The following is a 16,271-nucleotide window of genomic DNA, read 5'->3' as shown; positions in this document are numbered from 1 at the left end:
ACACACACACACACACAGATAGCTGTGGAAACCAGTTCACCTTTGGCAGAAACAACAAGGAGTAAAATGTTCATGGGTTTTTATTTCAAACGTTGGTACTCTCCCCACGTCAAGCAATCGACACGGCTGCTGTCATTCAGCCACACCCCTGATCTTATGGTAGGAAAGACCTACATCTCTAGCCTTCTCGGACAAGGGCGAAAAAATCTCGGAGGTCCCGTGTGCAAGTTGCGCACGTTAAAGATTCCTTGGTGGTCCAAAATCGACAGGCTTCGGCCGCCACACGGGCAAAATTCAAAATTTCCAACTAACTGAAATTGTTGGGGGTTTTTAGTTGAGTTTTTACGGCGCTCGCAACTGCATAAGGTCATAAGATAAAGAACGCCAAGGGGTGAATGTCACCATAGAAGTCCACACAGGGAATCAGGCTTACCCTGCTCACCTCTCTAGCTTCAACAGCACAAAGTCTGCTTCGACTATCAAGCACCCCGGAAATCGCGGGTCACATGAGAGTGACAAACATACAAAAAGTAGTAGAGGAAAAATGACGATAGCAAGGAATAGGAAAAGAGACAGCAGTTCCCTGTATGCAGTTCAGGCACAGTTATGAGCATGACATTAAAAATCAGCTCACTTACAATTCTACTGAACATAAGAACATGTTAACGTCCCCCCTTTGGGAATGGCCTAAGACACGTCAGTCGGTAGGACCGCCCCCGGGGGTTTAAAAATGTTTATATGTGTCCCGCGCGCTCATATGACCTTGTTATGCAGTTGCGAATGTCATAAAACACTTACTTTTTTTAAAAATAAAAAAAACATCCAAAACTTCGTCGTTTATTTTTTTAAAGTATCAGAGTGGAAAGCACATCAACACGACTACAGCAATTTACTACATGGGACAAGCAAGATAGAAACAAAAGAGGACAAGAAAATAAGAAGACCCTACGGGACGTTTTCCAACCACCAGCCAGCATTTATTTTTTTCCTTCACTTGAAAGTTACACGTTTGGAATATTTCACACTTAGTTAGGCGAACAACAACCGAATGTTTCATGCGTGTACATAGCATATGTATTTTCGTACGCCAACGCAATTTTCTTTCACAAAGAAACGTGTGCGAACCAGAATAACTTTTAAAAGGACGACGACAACCACGTTGAACATCAATACGGCATTTCAATCTTCAGTAAGAACCCCCCATCTTACGCTTTCCGCTTATTCACTGAACGAAGCAAATTTATACACTCGTCGGTGGAAAAAAACAACAGCAATAAAGAAACGCATTCCCAGCAGGTGAGCATGACCTCTACACTACAACGACAGACAGAGCCGTGTTACAGAACACGTAGGCTATTTATTAGATTCAAATGGCAAAACCAGATACATCACATGGCCAGGCCAGGCGTGTGCTCACTGCTCAAGGCTCAGTGGTTATCTGAAGCGAGCCCCAGCACACCACCAGTAGTAGGGGAAATAAGGACCATGCCACACGCGCGGACGTGCCAAATTCCGAAAAATGTAATTCTCATCGGCACCAGCAGAAGCCACAGGTCATCTAAACCTTTAATTCTTCTAATTTTTCTATTTCCCTTAAGAAATACTCTGCAGGTGTATTGGTCAGAGTCAGACACTGACGGATGGACTATTAAATATAAGTACAATTTACATGTATTTGGTTGCCTGAGTAGAGAGACGCGCATGGAGACGATCACGTTGCTAGTGCAAGGAGAAAAACAAGATAGCCGTTGGCAGCAACAAGATTGAGGGAAAGAAAAGAAGCATCACCTGCAACTGAAGGCGCCCTCAAACACCAAATAGTGCATACAGCCTTGTATTTATTTGTTTTTAAACAGAGGCACGCCAATCACCCACAGTGGTCATTCATTACTGCAGAGAAAATGGATCCAACCAGCGGCACCCTTCGGCCACCAGCTATAATATATATATATATATATATATATATATATATATATATATATATATATATATATATATATATATATATATATATATATATATATATATATACGACTAAACCAAAACGGAACTGCGAACCGATCAGATGCACTGATAATAGGCAGGCTACACGGCTTTAATCCGCCTTATTTGTTTGTTTGTTTGTGTGGGTAAAGAGAAGCACATCGACATAATAATGGCCATTCAAATGCCGGGGAAAAGTAAGACAGAGAGAAAAACCAGGGAAAGTAAAGAAGTAGGACCCTCCCAGCAGGGCTCTCCAACCACCTGCACTTTAATCCGCCTCTCCGGCGAAATCGCTGGACCCTACAATCAAGGCCTACAATAGTACAAGTTACAAGCTTTTTCTAGACCAGAAACTGTCTATCGGAACGCCAGGGAGAGGCCTAGCCCAGGCTGTAAAGTGCAGAACAGGAGAGCAGCAGGTGAAGAGGGTCACCTGTACACGTAAGGTTGGGTCATTCCCCAGGCCGCGTGCTAGGACTAGGGCAAGGCAGCGTTAGTTCCGGTACCCTCGGACTCTAGACGGTCAGAGAGAACGTATAGCTCGGACTAAGATGCATGCCTTTGACTAGGGCTAGACGGTCAGAGATAGTCACAGAATTCTACACTTATAGAACGGGAACTGTACCACGTGACCTGTGAGGAATTGAAGACCGAAAACAATGGCGTCGTGAGGGCACTATTTATCGTTTTCGGAAGTAACCCTATAGCTTTTAAAGCAAGAGCGGCTTTTACAAACGAGTGAAAAGTGGAACATTTACTGTCCAGTTTGTAATTTTGAGTTACAGAATTCACTGTGTAACTAGAGATTGGAATTAAGGTTTTAAATTGTTGTGTTTTGGAGTGCAACAACAGAAAAAGCAGACATACAGAGTTTATATAGATTATAGATATATATAAGATCTACAGAACTGAAAAAAATTCATAGCACTTCTAGCTTCCCACACACATTTTGCATACGCATATGGCCTACGTAGTTTTTTAGTAGTAAAACTTATTACAATAAATTTGTTTTACACTGAACATATTTTTTCACTAGATCTTATTAATGTTCTCAAAACATGCGTTCAATAATTAACTTTATGTCGCCAGCAGAAGTAGAAAAAAGGACGGACTTGCTTTTAAAAGAGATTTAGCTCCAGCTATAAACTTTTAAAAAATCTGTAGAAACCATTGACTGGGATTTTTTTAAAATATATTGGGCTAGTATTTATTAAAGAATTTTCTTTAAAGAAATTTCTAGAATAATATAGAACCTATAGATGTGTACAAATGTTTGGAAAAAATACTCATCGGTTAAGACGAATTGATATAGATCTAAGTCATTGTGTAAAAGTAGGAGAATCTAGATCTAGGTGTTTGATAGTTCAGTAGCCTAGATATTTGATAATAAGTTGCGCGTCAAATTTTTGACCGCATGCTACAGTAGTGAAGATAGCGTATTATTTTCATCCGAAACATTAATTTCCGCATCCATACACCTTTTTGAGCCTTTATAAGCACATGTAGTCCTACTTTAATTATGTTTTTGTTTTTGAAAGCATTTTCAATTCCTTTCACTTTCACTTCCCACGCGCGGCACATATAATTATGATTATAATTTAAGATTCCAAATCTGACGAATGTATTATTAAATAGCGTATAATGCTGAGTTAGCCAATGCATTGCAATGCCACTATTATCAATTGATCGAATTGTAACAAGACTTCAATTTGATCTGTAACAAGAGACCACTTATTTTTTTATACGTGTTCATGAATGTGTGTTTGTTTACTGTGTGCGGGGATTAAAAATTAAAGATTAAAGATTCCAGATCTGACGAATGTATTTATAAAATAGCGTAATAGTGCTGGGTTAGCCGATGCCTTGCGATACTTGCTTTTATCAATTAATTGATTTGTAACAGGACTTCGATTTGATCCGTAACAAGACAACACTTATTTGTTCTTATACGTGTTTAAAAATGTGTGTTTGTTTACTGTGTGCGGGCATTAAAGATTCCAGGTCTGACGAATGTATTTATTAAATAGCATATAGGCCTATAGGGCAGGGGTGTCCAACGCATTGCGATACGCACTTTTATCAATTGATCGAATTGTAACAAGCCTTCAATTTGATCCGTAACAAGAGGCCACTTTTTTTTTATACGTGTTCATGAATGTGTGTTTGTTTACTGTGTGCGGGGATTAAAAATTAAAGATTAAAGATTCCAGATCTGACGAATGTATTTATAAAATAGCGTAATAGTGCTGGGTTAGCCAATGCCTTGCGATACGCGCTTTTATCAATTAATTGAATTGTAACAGGACTTCGATTTGATCCGTAACAAGACAACACTTATTTTTTCTTATACGTGTTCAAAAATGTGTGTTTGTTTACTGTGTGCGGGGATTACAGGGGGACAAGCCCATCCCCTCGACATGTGATCCAGAGTATGGGGATACATTTTTCTCAAAATGCACACAGCTCTGAAATCCTTGACCAGTGATCACTCGCCATGGAACTCTTTCTGTTGTGACTGTAGACACAAGTTTCTTCATTATCACATCTGAATGAGCCTCTCATTCATGCATTAGAAATCACACTCCCAACACACAGAAAATGACTTTGAACATATATTCAGGAAACATATGCCAGTTCCACTCTTGTTTACTTTGTTTTGCATTATTGGCTTTTATGTGTAAAACAATATTTAGAGGCCTTTTCTGCATTTTTGTGTTTTTGGCAGCATGTACAATAGGCCTATGTATTTTATGTGCAACCGACACATTCTCCAATCGTAGATCTAGATCTAGTACTAATCAAGACTATATCTAGATACTTTTCCAACAGAGTTAATGTTCATAATTAGTGTTATTATCAAGTGTATTGTGATTGTGAAGATCTTTAGTAGATCTAGATCTAGTAGTAGATCTAGAGATCTAGATCCCATCCCATCCCATCATTAAAAAAACAACAACAAACCAACAATACAGATACAAAAACATTGTAACATTGCCAATTATGACATATTGTTGGCAGTAAAAATGTACTAGACTATTTCACTATATTTCCTCTTCGAAGAAAGTTTTAAAATACTGATGTAACTTAATGTAAGGTGTCTTCCAAGCCCTACCACTAGCATCAGCGTGCATAGCAACGCGAAGCCTCGCTGTGCGGCGCAGCCAAAGGTGCCCTCAACTGGCCGCCATGTTTTAGTTTCAATTCCTCACAGCGAATCGGCGATCGCGAAGAGGGAGTTCCGCTTCTATAAGTGTAGAATTCTGTGGAGATAGTATAAGAACGTATCTATAGGACTAGGGCTATTTACATAATGTAGATCTCTGCAACGGATACTCTCGTGCTTGTACAAGATGGACCACACACTTTTATGTCGTGTGGCAAGCAGCACACCATGGGAACAAGCAGCATTACAATACAAATAGTTTTATGTAGTACTATGATTCAAAATCATGTATTCATCCTGTCACTATGTTAAAGTTTAAGCCTTGCTCTGTCCACCAACGCAGCATACCAATTTATAACTACATAAATTCAGCATCACCTGGAACATTAATATTTTCGTCTACGATAAGAGTCGTCCGAGATATGGTCACTAAAAATTAACTTAAGAAAATCAGGAGTGGTAAAATTGCGCGAAAATCAAAGAAACTTAAAAGTGTTTTTGCACGTGTATTGAGCTGCATCAAAATAGTAGGTAGGAAGGATTTGCATTGCTTAACAGATGGATGGATAAATTTCGTCTTTGCAAAAAACAACATTTTATTTCGAAAATTTTAAACAGATTGAAAATAAAACAAACAAAAGAGCAGTCACAAATACCATACAAATCCTGGACTTAACATTAAGGGGGGCGGGGGCTGCACCTGGAGGCTATCTCGCTTATTACTGGACCGAAATTTACCAAATTTCACACATATATAACAAACACAGTAAGGAGTCTTAAAATCCGCAATCAAATTTGAGAAAAAAGTTTTGTTTCCATGGATACGCCGCCATATTGGATTTTATTGACATGTCATACGTAATGAATACCGCACTTATCGCTCATGGAAATTGATTGTTTTTTTTGCATGCGTGTTCACAATCATTAGATCTAAAAATTTGTCTGTTGTTTTTTTCCTAATTGAATTAGAAAATGTTTAATGAATTTTTTCCTGAGGTAGCATTCAAGTTTGCGAAAAATCCGTGAAAATCCACACTCCAGACACCACCAACGAAAATCTATTTCATATATCAAAAATTCAACATACGAATTTTTAGTATTACCTCTTCTCTTTATTCTGTGAAAATTTCATGAAGATTAGATGAAAAATGGTGGAGTTATTCAAAAAAGTATCGAGAAAAGTCGCATTTTGAGAAAACGGCCGATAAAGAAAAATAAAATACTGACTTTATGAGGAAATGGCGGTTACAAACATGCCTGGTATGGGAAAAAATACCGTTTTTGGGGGTTCTTATGCCATGAAATAGTTAAGAGGCTGAGGAAGCTAAAAATGCCTACAACTCAAATTCCATGATTTTGAGCCGAATTTTGATTTTGGGGGTGTAGCCCCCCTCACCCCCCTTTAAATGCGCTGATTATAATAATGTTTTGTTTATGAGCCATTGGTTTTGTGTCACACGTATATCACGAACTCTTTTGGGCACGGACTGTGTTAAATTAATGGATATAATTATCAGTCGGTTCATCCCAAACTTCACAGGGCGTTGAAAGCAAAGCAAATCCGCTGCTCAAAGCATTTGAATTTGAATTGGGAGGAAAGTTGATTTTTTTTCAGCTTTTGTTTCATGGGGTTCAACTATATCTGTAGGACTCATATCAGAGCTATTTACTGGTGACCACTCCATCAGTAGTGTGATTCTGATTTTTATTTGTAAGAACTGTATCGTGGCGTTGGCCCAAAGAGAAAATACTTTGTCATGCCTACTTCAAAGACATCATGACAAAAATAAGGGTAATTTTTTTAGTAGAAGTTTTACGGAGCTCGCAACTGCATAAGGTCATATAAAATGAGCGCCAGAAGATTAGAGGTGTTACAAGAGAATAACAAACATTTATTAAAAAAAAGAGGAAGGGGAGATAAGGACGATAGATGTTTGATATTGTTTTTGTAAAGTGTTTTACGGCGCTCGCAACTGCATAGGTCATATGAGCGCGCGGGACACTCCTAATATTTTCAGTTGATAGGAAATTTTGAGTTTTGCCCGAGTGGCGGCCGAAGCCTACTCTTATCGATTTTAGACCACCAAGGGATCTTTAACGTGCGCAACTTGCACACGGGCCCTCCGAGATTTTTCGCCCTTGTCCGAGAAGGCTAGGTGTAGATCTTTCCTACCAGAAGATCAGGGGTGTGGCAAAAAGACAGCAGTAAGGAGGAGCCAAAGAGTAGCAGTAGAAAGGCTGCAGAAAGAGTCAGGAGCCCAGAGGAGGGGGCAAAGGAGGTGAGGGGGTGGGGGCAGAATGTGGAAATGAAAGCAGACAACAGAACATTGAGAGCAGGAAAGGAGGTGAAAGGAGACAATTTTAGAGAAGAAAATTTTTCGGTCGCTACCTGGATTCGAACCCGGGACCTTTGAATGAAAGGCCAACACCTTAACCTCTAGGCCACGACAGCCCCCAGATGTTTGATAGGAAAGAAGGAGTAAACCACACCCGAGTACTCGCCAACCACCCACAAATAAGGGTAAGGCGTGATGTTCCAGCATTAAAATTTGCTGGATGTAGTTCTCTACACAACGATCCCACAAGTGGTGTTCATTCCAGCCAGACCATTCCATACCATGGCAGTTTCGCGGCCTCTGTTCCTCACTAAGACTTAAGAGACGATTATCTCAAAATCTGACAGTTTCCTTGATTTCCAACAATTTTGCCCAACCTGATTTTTTAAAGATTTATTTTGAGAGGCCATATCTCGGGCGAGTCTTGTAGATGCAGATGAAGCAGAATAATTTGTTTAGTTTTAAATTGGTATGATGCGATGCATGAGTGGGAAGTGTGAATATTTACCACAACGACTGGGTGAATACATTTCCGTTTCTTTTGGACGCCACTGTGTGTATGCGTATGTGTGGTGTGTGGTAAGTGCTAATAATAGTACAATGTTCAGTTTTAAAGGACCATACACGTGTGTGCTTCACGTAAACAATGAGGCTGCTTGGATGACATAGAGCGAAAGATCTAAAAGTGGTTGCAAATGATTTTACGCATAGAACAAGGACGTTATAAAATAGAACTTTATTAGACCATAGCAAGTAATAAAAGGAAGCAGGTCGATTTTACACTATCTATCGGGCAGTATCGGGGCGCCCTAACCTGGGAGGAGAGGGATCCGACATTCCATTGTCCAACAGCAGAAAGCGGGAAATGCGTGATACTCGATAGTGACAAACTTTGTTATGCTACACTCCGCTTGCTTTGAGTAAATTTATTGAAGAACAAGTGATACCAGCCATTCGGTGCATGGGAAATAATATATATGCAACAGAGACTAAAGTCAACAAATGTGAAGAAAAGAAGTAGGACCAAATACAAGCGCCATCCGACCAATTGCTGAGGCAAAACTAGGTCAAGATAATATTAAAATTGACACAAATTCCTGAATGTTTCTAAGTCATCCAGCGTCGTAGCTTTTCAAAGATAAAGAAAATAACATACTAGCAGAGATAGCGCGAAAAAGAACGCACTCAGAGTCTGTCTGTCGCTCTCGCTCTCTCTCTCCCTCTCTCTCCGCACGCGCACACACACACCACCACCACCACCACAACAACAACTTTGATGGGAATGAAATGGATTGGAAACCGTCTGCTGACTTTGTCACGTCTTAACTTAGTAAGTGATCATAACTCAGAGTGTCCATAAATCTAGCGGACACCTATTTGTGTAGATCTAGGCTATAGGGTGACTTTTACACCTCTCTGTTATAATCCATGAGAGACCGTTGGACAGGCTCGATTTTGTATAAAACGTATTCCTACAAAAATTAGGTGTCCTATCCATTGGTGATGAACGGAGAGTTGACTACCATCTGATATCAGGCAATGGACGGTAGAGATAAAAAAAGAGAGGGAGAATCAAGTAAGGAGAGAAAATATACATAACTGTGAATACACTATGTGTTACTTTAAATTGGAGTCTTTATTTTTTCTCTTCAACAGAACTTATAATACAAATTCACTATAGGCAATAAAACTCAAGGTAAAAACGCATTTTACTTCTATTTTGGTTAGTGGAGGAGACCACGCTTACTAGGAGAGAACTAAGGTGGTGTGATTCAAATGATTGTCAATAGAACTGAAAATGGAATGAGGATTAACCGATAGTAGTTGCAATTGTTTATTTATATGCTCCCATCAACACAATTTTAGATAGATTAGTGTTGGAACAGAATCCTGGCTTTAAAAAGGAGGTACTTTTAATCAAATAACATTTAACTTTTCAGCGTGCAGAAATTAAGCTTTGCGTCTTTTGTACGTGAAATGGCAAAGGGCTTACTCTACAGTAGTCACTTGTAACGAACGCTGGGATGGAATTAATTATAATGAAATGAATCACTGGTAAGAAAAGGGAGCATTATGTACGCGAAACCATATTATTGTAGATTATAGGCCTACTGAACAGAGACTTTTGTATGACGAGTCATATTTTATAAAATAATTATGAATGTATGTCAGTGATTGTCAGGGATGATGTATCTGAATCACAGAACCAAATCACTTGACAAAGAGTTTTTTTGTATTTAACTCGCCAAAAACAATTTTGGACTTTGCAATGCTCTCAAAGTCAAAACCGTAGTAGCCTATTTAAGTAGAGAGTTTAGACCTCTGTGTACTTCCTAGAGGCATAGTTCCCCGGTTGTACACTTCGTGTAAATTTTCAAATGCGTGTGTGGTAGGCTTTGATAGGGGTTTTACCAGAGTATAGGACCACAGTCAACTGTAGGGCCTATCTAGATTTCACAAGTAACTAACCAGAGAAAAAGATAGAGGTACTGAAGCTAGCATTAGGCATGAATTTCAGCCCAACATTTCATGTAGTCAAAAGAAGGTATTTTTATAGGTCATAATCGTTTCGAGTCACATCCACTACCGGAAGTCAGCTCCTTCACCACTTTGGTGCTGTCGGGGGATGAAAAAGGTCAGTGTTTTTTAAAGTTAAGGCTTAGTTTTAGTTTTAAGCTTTTTTTGTTCATTCATGCATGCTTTTGTAGTCATTAGGAGGGGGGTTCCAGGGTTTCTATCCCTGACGAGCGAGTACATGTACGTAATAGGCTGCTGTGTAGCAGGGCGGTCCCCCCCCCCTGAAACGATGTGCCATAACATCTAAACTAACCATTTGCGACGCTTTTCAAGGCCAAAATCGTGTTCAGGGCCCTATAAAAACTATATAAGCTTCAAAGTAATACCCTCTTTGAGACAGGTTCTATAGATTTACCAAAACAATCTCACAAAGATTTCATACACATGGCATAGTCATGAACAGGGACACATGGATGTGATATGGGACAAGAAGGTGTATGGAAACGGATCTCACTGAATAATATATTTAAAACTCTTTAAGTATGCAATTTAAAATCACATTCATTTCCGCGTAAAATTCTCTTGTGTTTGTGGAAACATGCGACCCAACATTACATTTTTAACTCTTTCCGGATGTAGTTATTTTGGGGTCTAGGCGAGACTCAATTCGGCTACACAGGTGATGTACAAAATAACTAATAGCATAAAAAAGCATCTCTCGAAACGTATATATGATACATCAAATTAAAGGAAATTGATTATGAAATACATTCCAACATGAAACAAGGGATCAATTTTTTACGTAATTAACAAGTATACATTACAAGAGTTAGAAATGGCGATGGTGGTGAGAAAAATACATTTTGACGGAAAAAATTAAACACACTAAACATGAAAGCGAATCAGCATAATATTATCATTACAGGCCATGAGAAGGCTCCATAAATTTCTGAAAGTGCAGCCTTTTATTTGAATACAATATTCCAATTTTTGCTGGATGGAGTTATAATTTATACTGAGTCCGGTTCGATCGTTTTGTTGATGCAAGACCGCAAGAACTACTAATTCACTCGTTCTTCACCAGACCGACACTTTGACAAAGTGAAACTAGACGTTTTCATTTCCTACACCCTTTCCAAGTTTTCAATAACAATAAAAAGTATGTATATAATGGATCATGTTAAAACGAAACAAAACTGAGGCACCCCATCATAGCCGATATATCGGCGATATGCTTCATGGGGTGTGGACTCGCGCTGATATCGGCGATACGTACATCCGGAAAGAGTTAAAACCGCTTGTTTCGTGTCAAACTGATCAATAAAGCATTACCCAGACGTAAAATTCATTTAGCTTTGACCTCTGGGTCAAACTAAAGGCTTGTTAGCTCATACTTTTTTATACACGGCCCGTACTATAATACAATAATAACTTTGCATTGGATGGTGGTACCGTCCAGCCATGGTAACAGACCTCGACTACCGGACGCTGCCATCGTCCAGACATGGTTAAAAAGTTAAAATAATAAAAATTTACGTATCCAAATATTCAAACAAAGGTGTCACGACGCGGTGGAATCAGGCACTCGTCAATTTTTGAACATGTGGAGTTATTGGTATCATCTGAAAGATTATTCATTCGCCTTGCTTTCGGTTTTAAAAATACCCATTTATCATGAATAGTCTTAAAAGTCGAATTATTTGGAATTGAAGGAGGTGGGGGTCGCCTGAATTCAGAGGTTAAAGAAAAAGGCTGCCAAAGTTTGGTAACTTCAAAAGCTTGAGACTCTTTGAAAACTTAAAAATCAAATTTTTTTTGCCTTTAATCAACGTTTTTCACCAAAATTCCCATGGAAATGTGTTTTTATAGATCTAGGACACATAAAAAAAGATGTTGAGCCAAAAAGAAAAAATACAACAAAAATTGCCAAACTGACAGAAGAATGTCAGTTTCTTCGATTTCACTATTTTGACAAACGCTGCCCCACAAATGACAGGCAGAGGGCCTACAACTACAGTATAATATGTCAATATAATGCGAGACAACTTGAGGCCTGATCAAACCTAATGCTTTCTAAAGGAACAAAGGAACAAAACTAAAACTGTAAAATTAATTAATTAGTCGGGCCTAGATCTACATAGTTGGAAGGACTTCCGTAACGAGCGACCACCCCAACAAATACAATAAAGAAGAGTCCTCCCTAACCCCCTATAGATACTATTACTATAGTAGACCACACTGAAACCTACAACGCAGACTTCACAATAGACGAACTAACATCGTGCATCTCGGACCTGGGCGATACAGCCCCGGGACCGGATGACATCCACAACAAGATCATTAGACACTTACCCTCAGAGACACTCACACTCCTACTACACATATACAACGACATGTGGCGGTCGCACTCCTTTCCGGAGTCTTGGCGTCTCGCCACTGTCATTCCAATACCCAAACCTAACAAAGACCACACACACCCATCCAATTACAGACCTATAGCCCTAACGAGCTGTCTCTGCAAACTGATTGAAAAAATTATTCACAGGCGACTCATGTGGTTTCTGGAAACGACGGGCTCGCTGAGCGGTCTCCAGTGCGGATTCAGGAAAACTCGATCCACTCTGGATCACCTGGTCCACCTGGAGACCTTTATACGCGAGACGTTCGCTGAAAGAGGCCACATGATCATCATCTTTTTTGACCTAGAAAAAGCCTTCGACACAACCTGGAAGTACGGCATTCTTCGAGACCTGCACGCACTCGGCATACGCGGTCACCTCCCTGCCTTCATTGGCAACTTCCTGAAGAACCGTTCCTTCCAGGTTCGTGTCGGATCCTCCCTTTCAGACCCCCACCAACAGGAGGAAGGAGTCCCCCAGGGGAGTATCCTTTCTCCTCTCCTATTTGAAATTAAAATAAATTCCATAGATAGTGAAAACCCTCCAAAACAACATAGACAGCTCGTTATACGTTGACGACTTTTTGATATGCTGCCGTTCGAAAAATCCTCATTTGAGATCTATGGAAAGGCAGCTGCAAACGCAGCTGCAAAAACTTGAAACGTGGGCAAACAAGAACGGTTTCAAGTTCTCCCCGTCAAAGACGGTTGCAGTACACTTCTGCCGAACAGGCAGACGTGTGCTGCAGCCGGATTTGACACTTTACGGGGAAAGGATTCCGGTCCAGGACCAAGCTCGTTTCCTCGGCGTCATTTTCGACAAAAAACTCACATTCATACCACACATCAAAGACCTTCGTGTGAGGTGCCAGAAAGCGTTAAACGCTTTGAAAATTCTATCGCATCCGGAGTGGGGCGGGGACTCAAAACACCTTCTCCACTTGTACATCTCCCTTGTCCGGTCCAGGCTTGACTACGGCTGTCAAGTCTACGGATCGGCAAAACCACACATCTTTACTTTACTTTTACTTTACTTTTCCGATCCAGCGGCCATTTGGGTTCTAGCCCTTCGGTCTGTCGATATGGCAAAGAATTGACAGGTTTTAATCAGCTGTGCTTTGTCGCTGTATAGAGTGTTTCCGATGTCTGGGGAGGCAGGTAGGTAGGTGCTACGCAGGTCACAAAGTGCAGGGCAGTAAAAGAGGTGGTGTGGTACTGTTTCATCCTGGCAGTCGCACAACGGGCAGTCGGGTGGGGTATCCTTGCGGATCCTATTAAGGTAGGAATTTAGTGGTATGTGTTGTGTTCGCAGGGACCACACATCTTAAAAATGCTAGACCCAATACAGAACCAAGGACTCCGCCTCCCTCTGGGGGCTTTCCGCACTTCTCCGGTAGAGAGCCTCCAGGCCGAGGCCAACATACCACCACTCTCACTCAGACGCACACAACTCTCACTACAATACGCAGTAAAACAGAGCTCAACACCGGAAAATCCAGCGCACAACAGCATTTTCGAAACAAACCCAGAAACCATAAACAAATTCCAAAACAACGAAAAACTCATCAAACCCTTCGGCCTCAGAATCCTTGAGGACCTCAAAAACTTACACTTTTCCAAACAAGACATCCAACAAATTCTTTTCCCCGACCTCCCTCCGTGGCACCTCACCAAGGCAAAAGTAGACTTACAGCTGACCACGCACAACAAAGAAAGCACAAACACCAAAATTTTTCAAGCAGAATACAAAAAACTAATAGATAAATACCCCGGTGCGGAGCTCATCTTCACGGATGGCTCCAAAAAAGACAATGAAGTGGGCGCCGCAGCCCTATCTCCCAACAATACACATCAGAGGAGACTCCATCCTGAAGCCTCCATTTTCACTGCGGAGGCCACTGCCATTGACATGGCACTGGACTCTGTAGAAAATTCTCCTAACAAATCTTTCCTTATCCTTTCTGACTCTCTGTCTTGCATCACCTCACTCACAAACTACACACTCTTACACCCAAAAATAGTTAGGCTACAACAGAAAATTCATACACTATCCGAAACAGGAAAAAACATCATGTTCGCATGGATACCCAGCCATGTGGGCATCCAAGGAAACGAGCAGGTGGACGAACTGGCGAAGAAAGCTTCATCCCTTCTGCTGGGATCAACGACAAACACTCTCCCACAGACTGACTTTAGAAATAAAGTCAAAAAGTACACTTCCAGTCTGTGGGAGAGCCACTGGGAAAAGCAGAAAAATAATAAATTATTTGAAATTAAACCGAAACTAGAACAGCGAAATCCTTCGGACCTCTCCAGAAGAGACGAAGTCATTTTTACTCGATTGCGCATCGGACACACGGCCCTGACCCACAAATACCTCCTACAGGGAGATGAGAAGCCGTTCTGTGTCGGATGCGACACAGATTTTACCATTCGACACATCTTAACAGAATGTCTAGACTTTGGAGAGATCTGAAGGAAGTATTATAAATGCAAGAAATTGCAAGATATTTTTTCCGTCGTTGTTCCCAGCAGAATTTTGAGTTTTATAAAGGCCATTGGCCTTTCTATGGCAAGTTGTAAAATGAAAACGTACTATTTAAAATTTTTATTATTACCTAAAAGAGTTGTTTTAAATCACAAAAATATATATTTACACTAAATTTTAATATTTTAACATTTTAGCATTTTAAAGTCGATTAGTTGACCAGTCGTGGAGTGAACTTTTGCGAAAGTAAACAACTTGTGTTTCGCGCGCTCATATGACCTTAGCCTTAGCAGTTGCGAGCGCCGTAAAACCCTATATACATAGACCTCTCCCTGACCCTCACTCCAATCCCTAACCCTCTATCCTACTCTGTTTCATGCCTCCCACATAGACTAGTTAAACTCACTGTCTAAACTGCTTGGGCTGGTAAGGATTTGAAAGTGGATTGAGATTCAAGATTAAAAAAAAAAAAAATTGAATTAAATAGGCCCAGTTTAGTTACAACAGCGTCAGCGGTCGGTTTTACTGACAAACAAACTTATAGATCTAGTTTATTATAGACAGAGTAAAATATTACTAAATTCTAGATTTTCTAGATCTAGATATCTAGATTATTACAATTACAAATAGAATCTAGAAAATCTAGATCTAGATCTAGATCTAGATCTAGATATCTAGAGATAAAAGGTTTGGTTTTACAGTTTTTAAAATATAAAATAATACATGAGACTACAAAACTAAAATCAAATAATTCTCCGCTGTTTAAAAACCATACTGAATCCAACATTCTAGGGTCGACCATGAGGAATTTATTTCCATTAATCACAGTACAAGTCAATGGTAACGAAAGATGATGCAAAAGATCTAGATATCTAGATCTAGATTCTAGATCTAGAATCTAGAGTCTAGCTTTTGAATCACGAAGCTTCTCCCGGCAGAACACTAAACAAACTCGGATGAACCGGTGTATCGGCGTACTTACATTCCAAACAGAACTCGCTGTTTTTGCTGGAATCCAAGGGAATAAGTATGACAGCCATGGTGGTGAGCTTGTCTCGATACAAATGAGTGCAACAAAATACAAGGTCAGGAAAGAGCAGACTTTTATGTATTCAGACTTCAGAAGTTTTAATTCCTGTTTACAAGCCAACAGTGGTTTTGCTTACTCGGCAGCAAACTCGTTTCGTTGGGAGGGCAATGCCAATTAAGCATGGGCGAAGTCAAGTCGAGATTCGGAATTCGACGAATTCGTGGGGTCTGAGTCGGAGATCGAACATTGGGCAGGAGGACGAGTCCGAACACGAATTCCCGAACTAGGGCAGCCAAGGGGAAAATAGATCACGAGGAGCGAAAACATATTTAATTTGTTAAAAACTGTGAATA

At 40.1% G+C, this 16,271-nt stretch overlaps 1 protein-coding gene across 2 annotated transcripts in view; it reads right to left on the bottom strand.

Moving 5' to 3' along the window:
- The window catches only part of LOC101845692 (universal stress protein MSMEG_3950/MSMEI_3859), a 30,404-nt gene extending 14,311 nt beyond the window's left edge, over positions 1–16,093 (bottom strand). For both annotated transcript variants that reach the window (XM_005098813.2, XM_005098814.2), the window contains exon 1: positions 15,871–16,093. Coding sequence is in view for 1 of the 2 variants with exons in the window: in XM_005098814.2 (XP_005098871.1) it covers positions 15,871–15,928 (58 nt within the window). In the remaining variant the exon portion in view is untranslated. The remainder of the gene's footprint in view (positions 1–15,870) is intronic.
- Between the last annotated feature and the right edge of the window lie 178 nt (positions 16,094–16,271).

The sequence above is a fragment of the Aplysia californica genome, unplaced genomic scaffold, assembly GCF_000002075.1.
Source record: "Aplysia californica isolate F4 #8 unplaced genomic scaffold, AplCal3.0 scaffold00194, whole genome shotgun sequence".
NCBI classification, from domain to species: domain Eukaryota; kingdom Metazoa; phylum Mollusca; class Gastropoda; order Aplysiida; family Aplysiidae; genus Aplysia; species Aplysia californica.
This window is presented reverse-complemented; position numbering and strand designations above follow the sequence as displayed.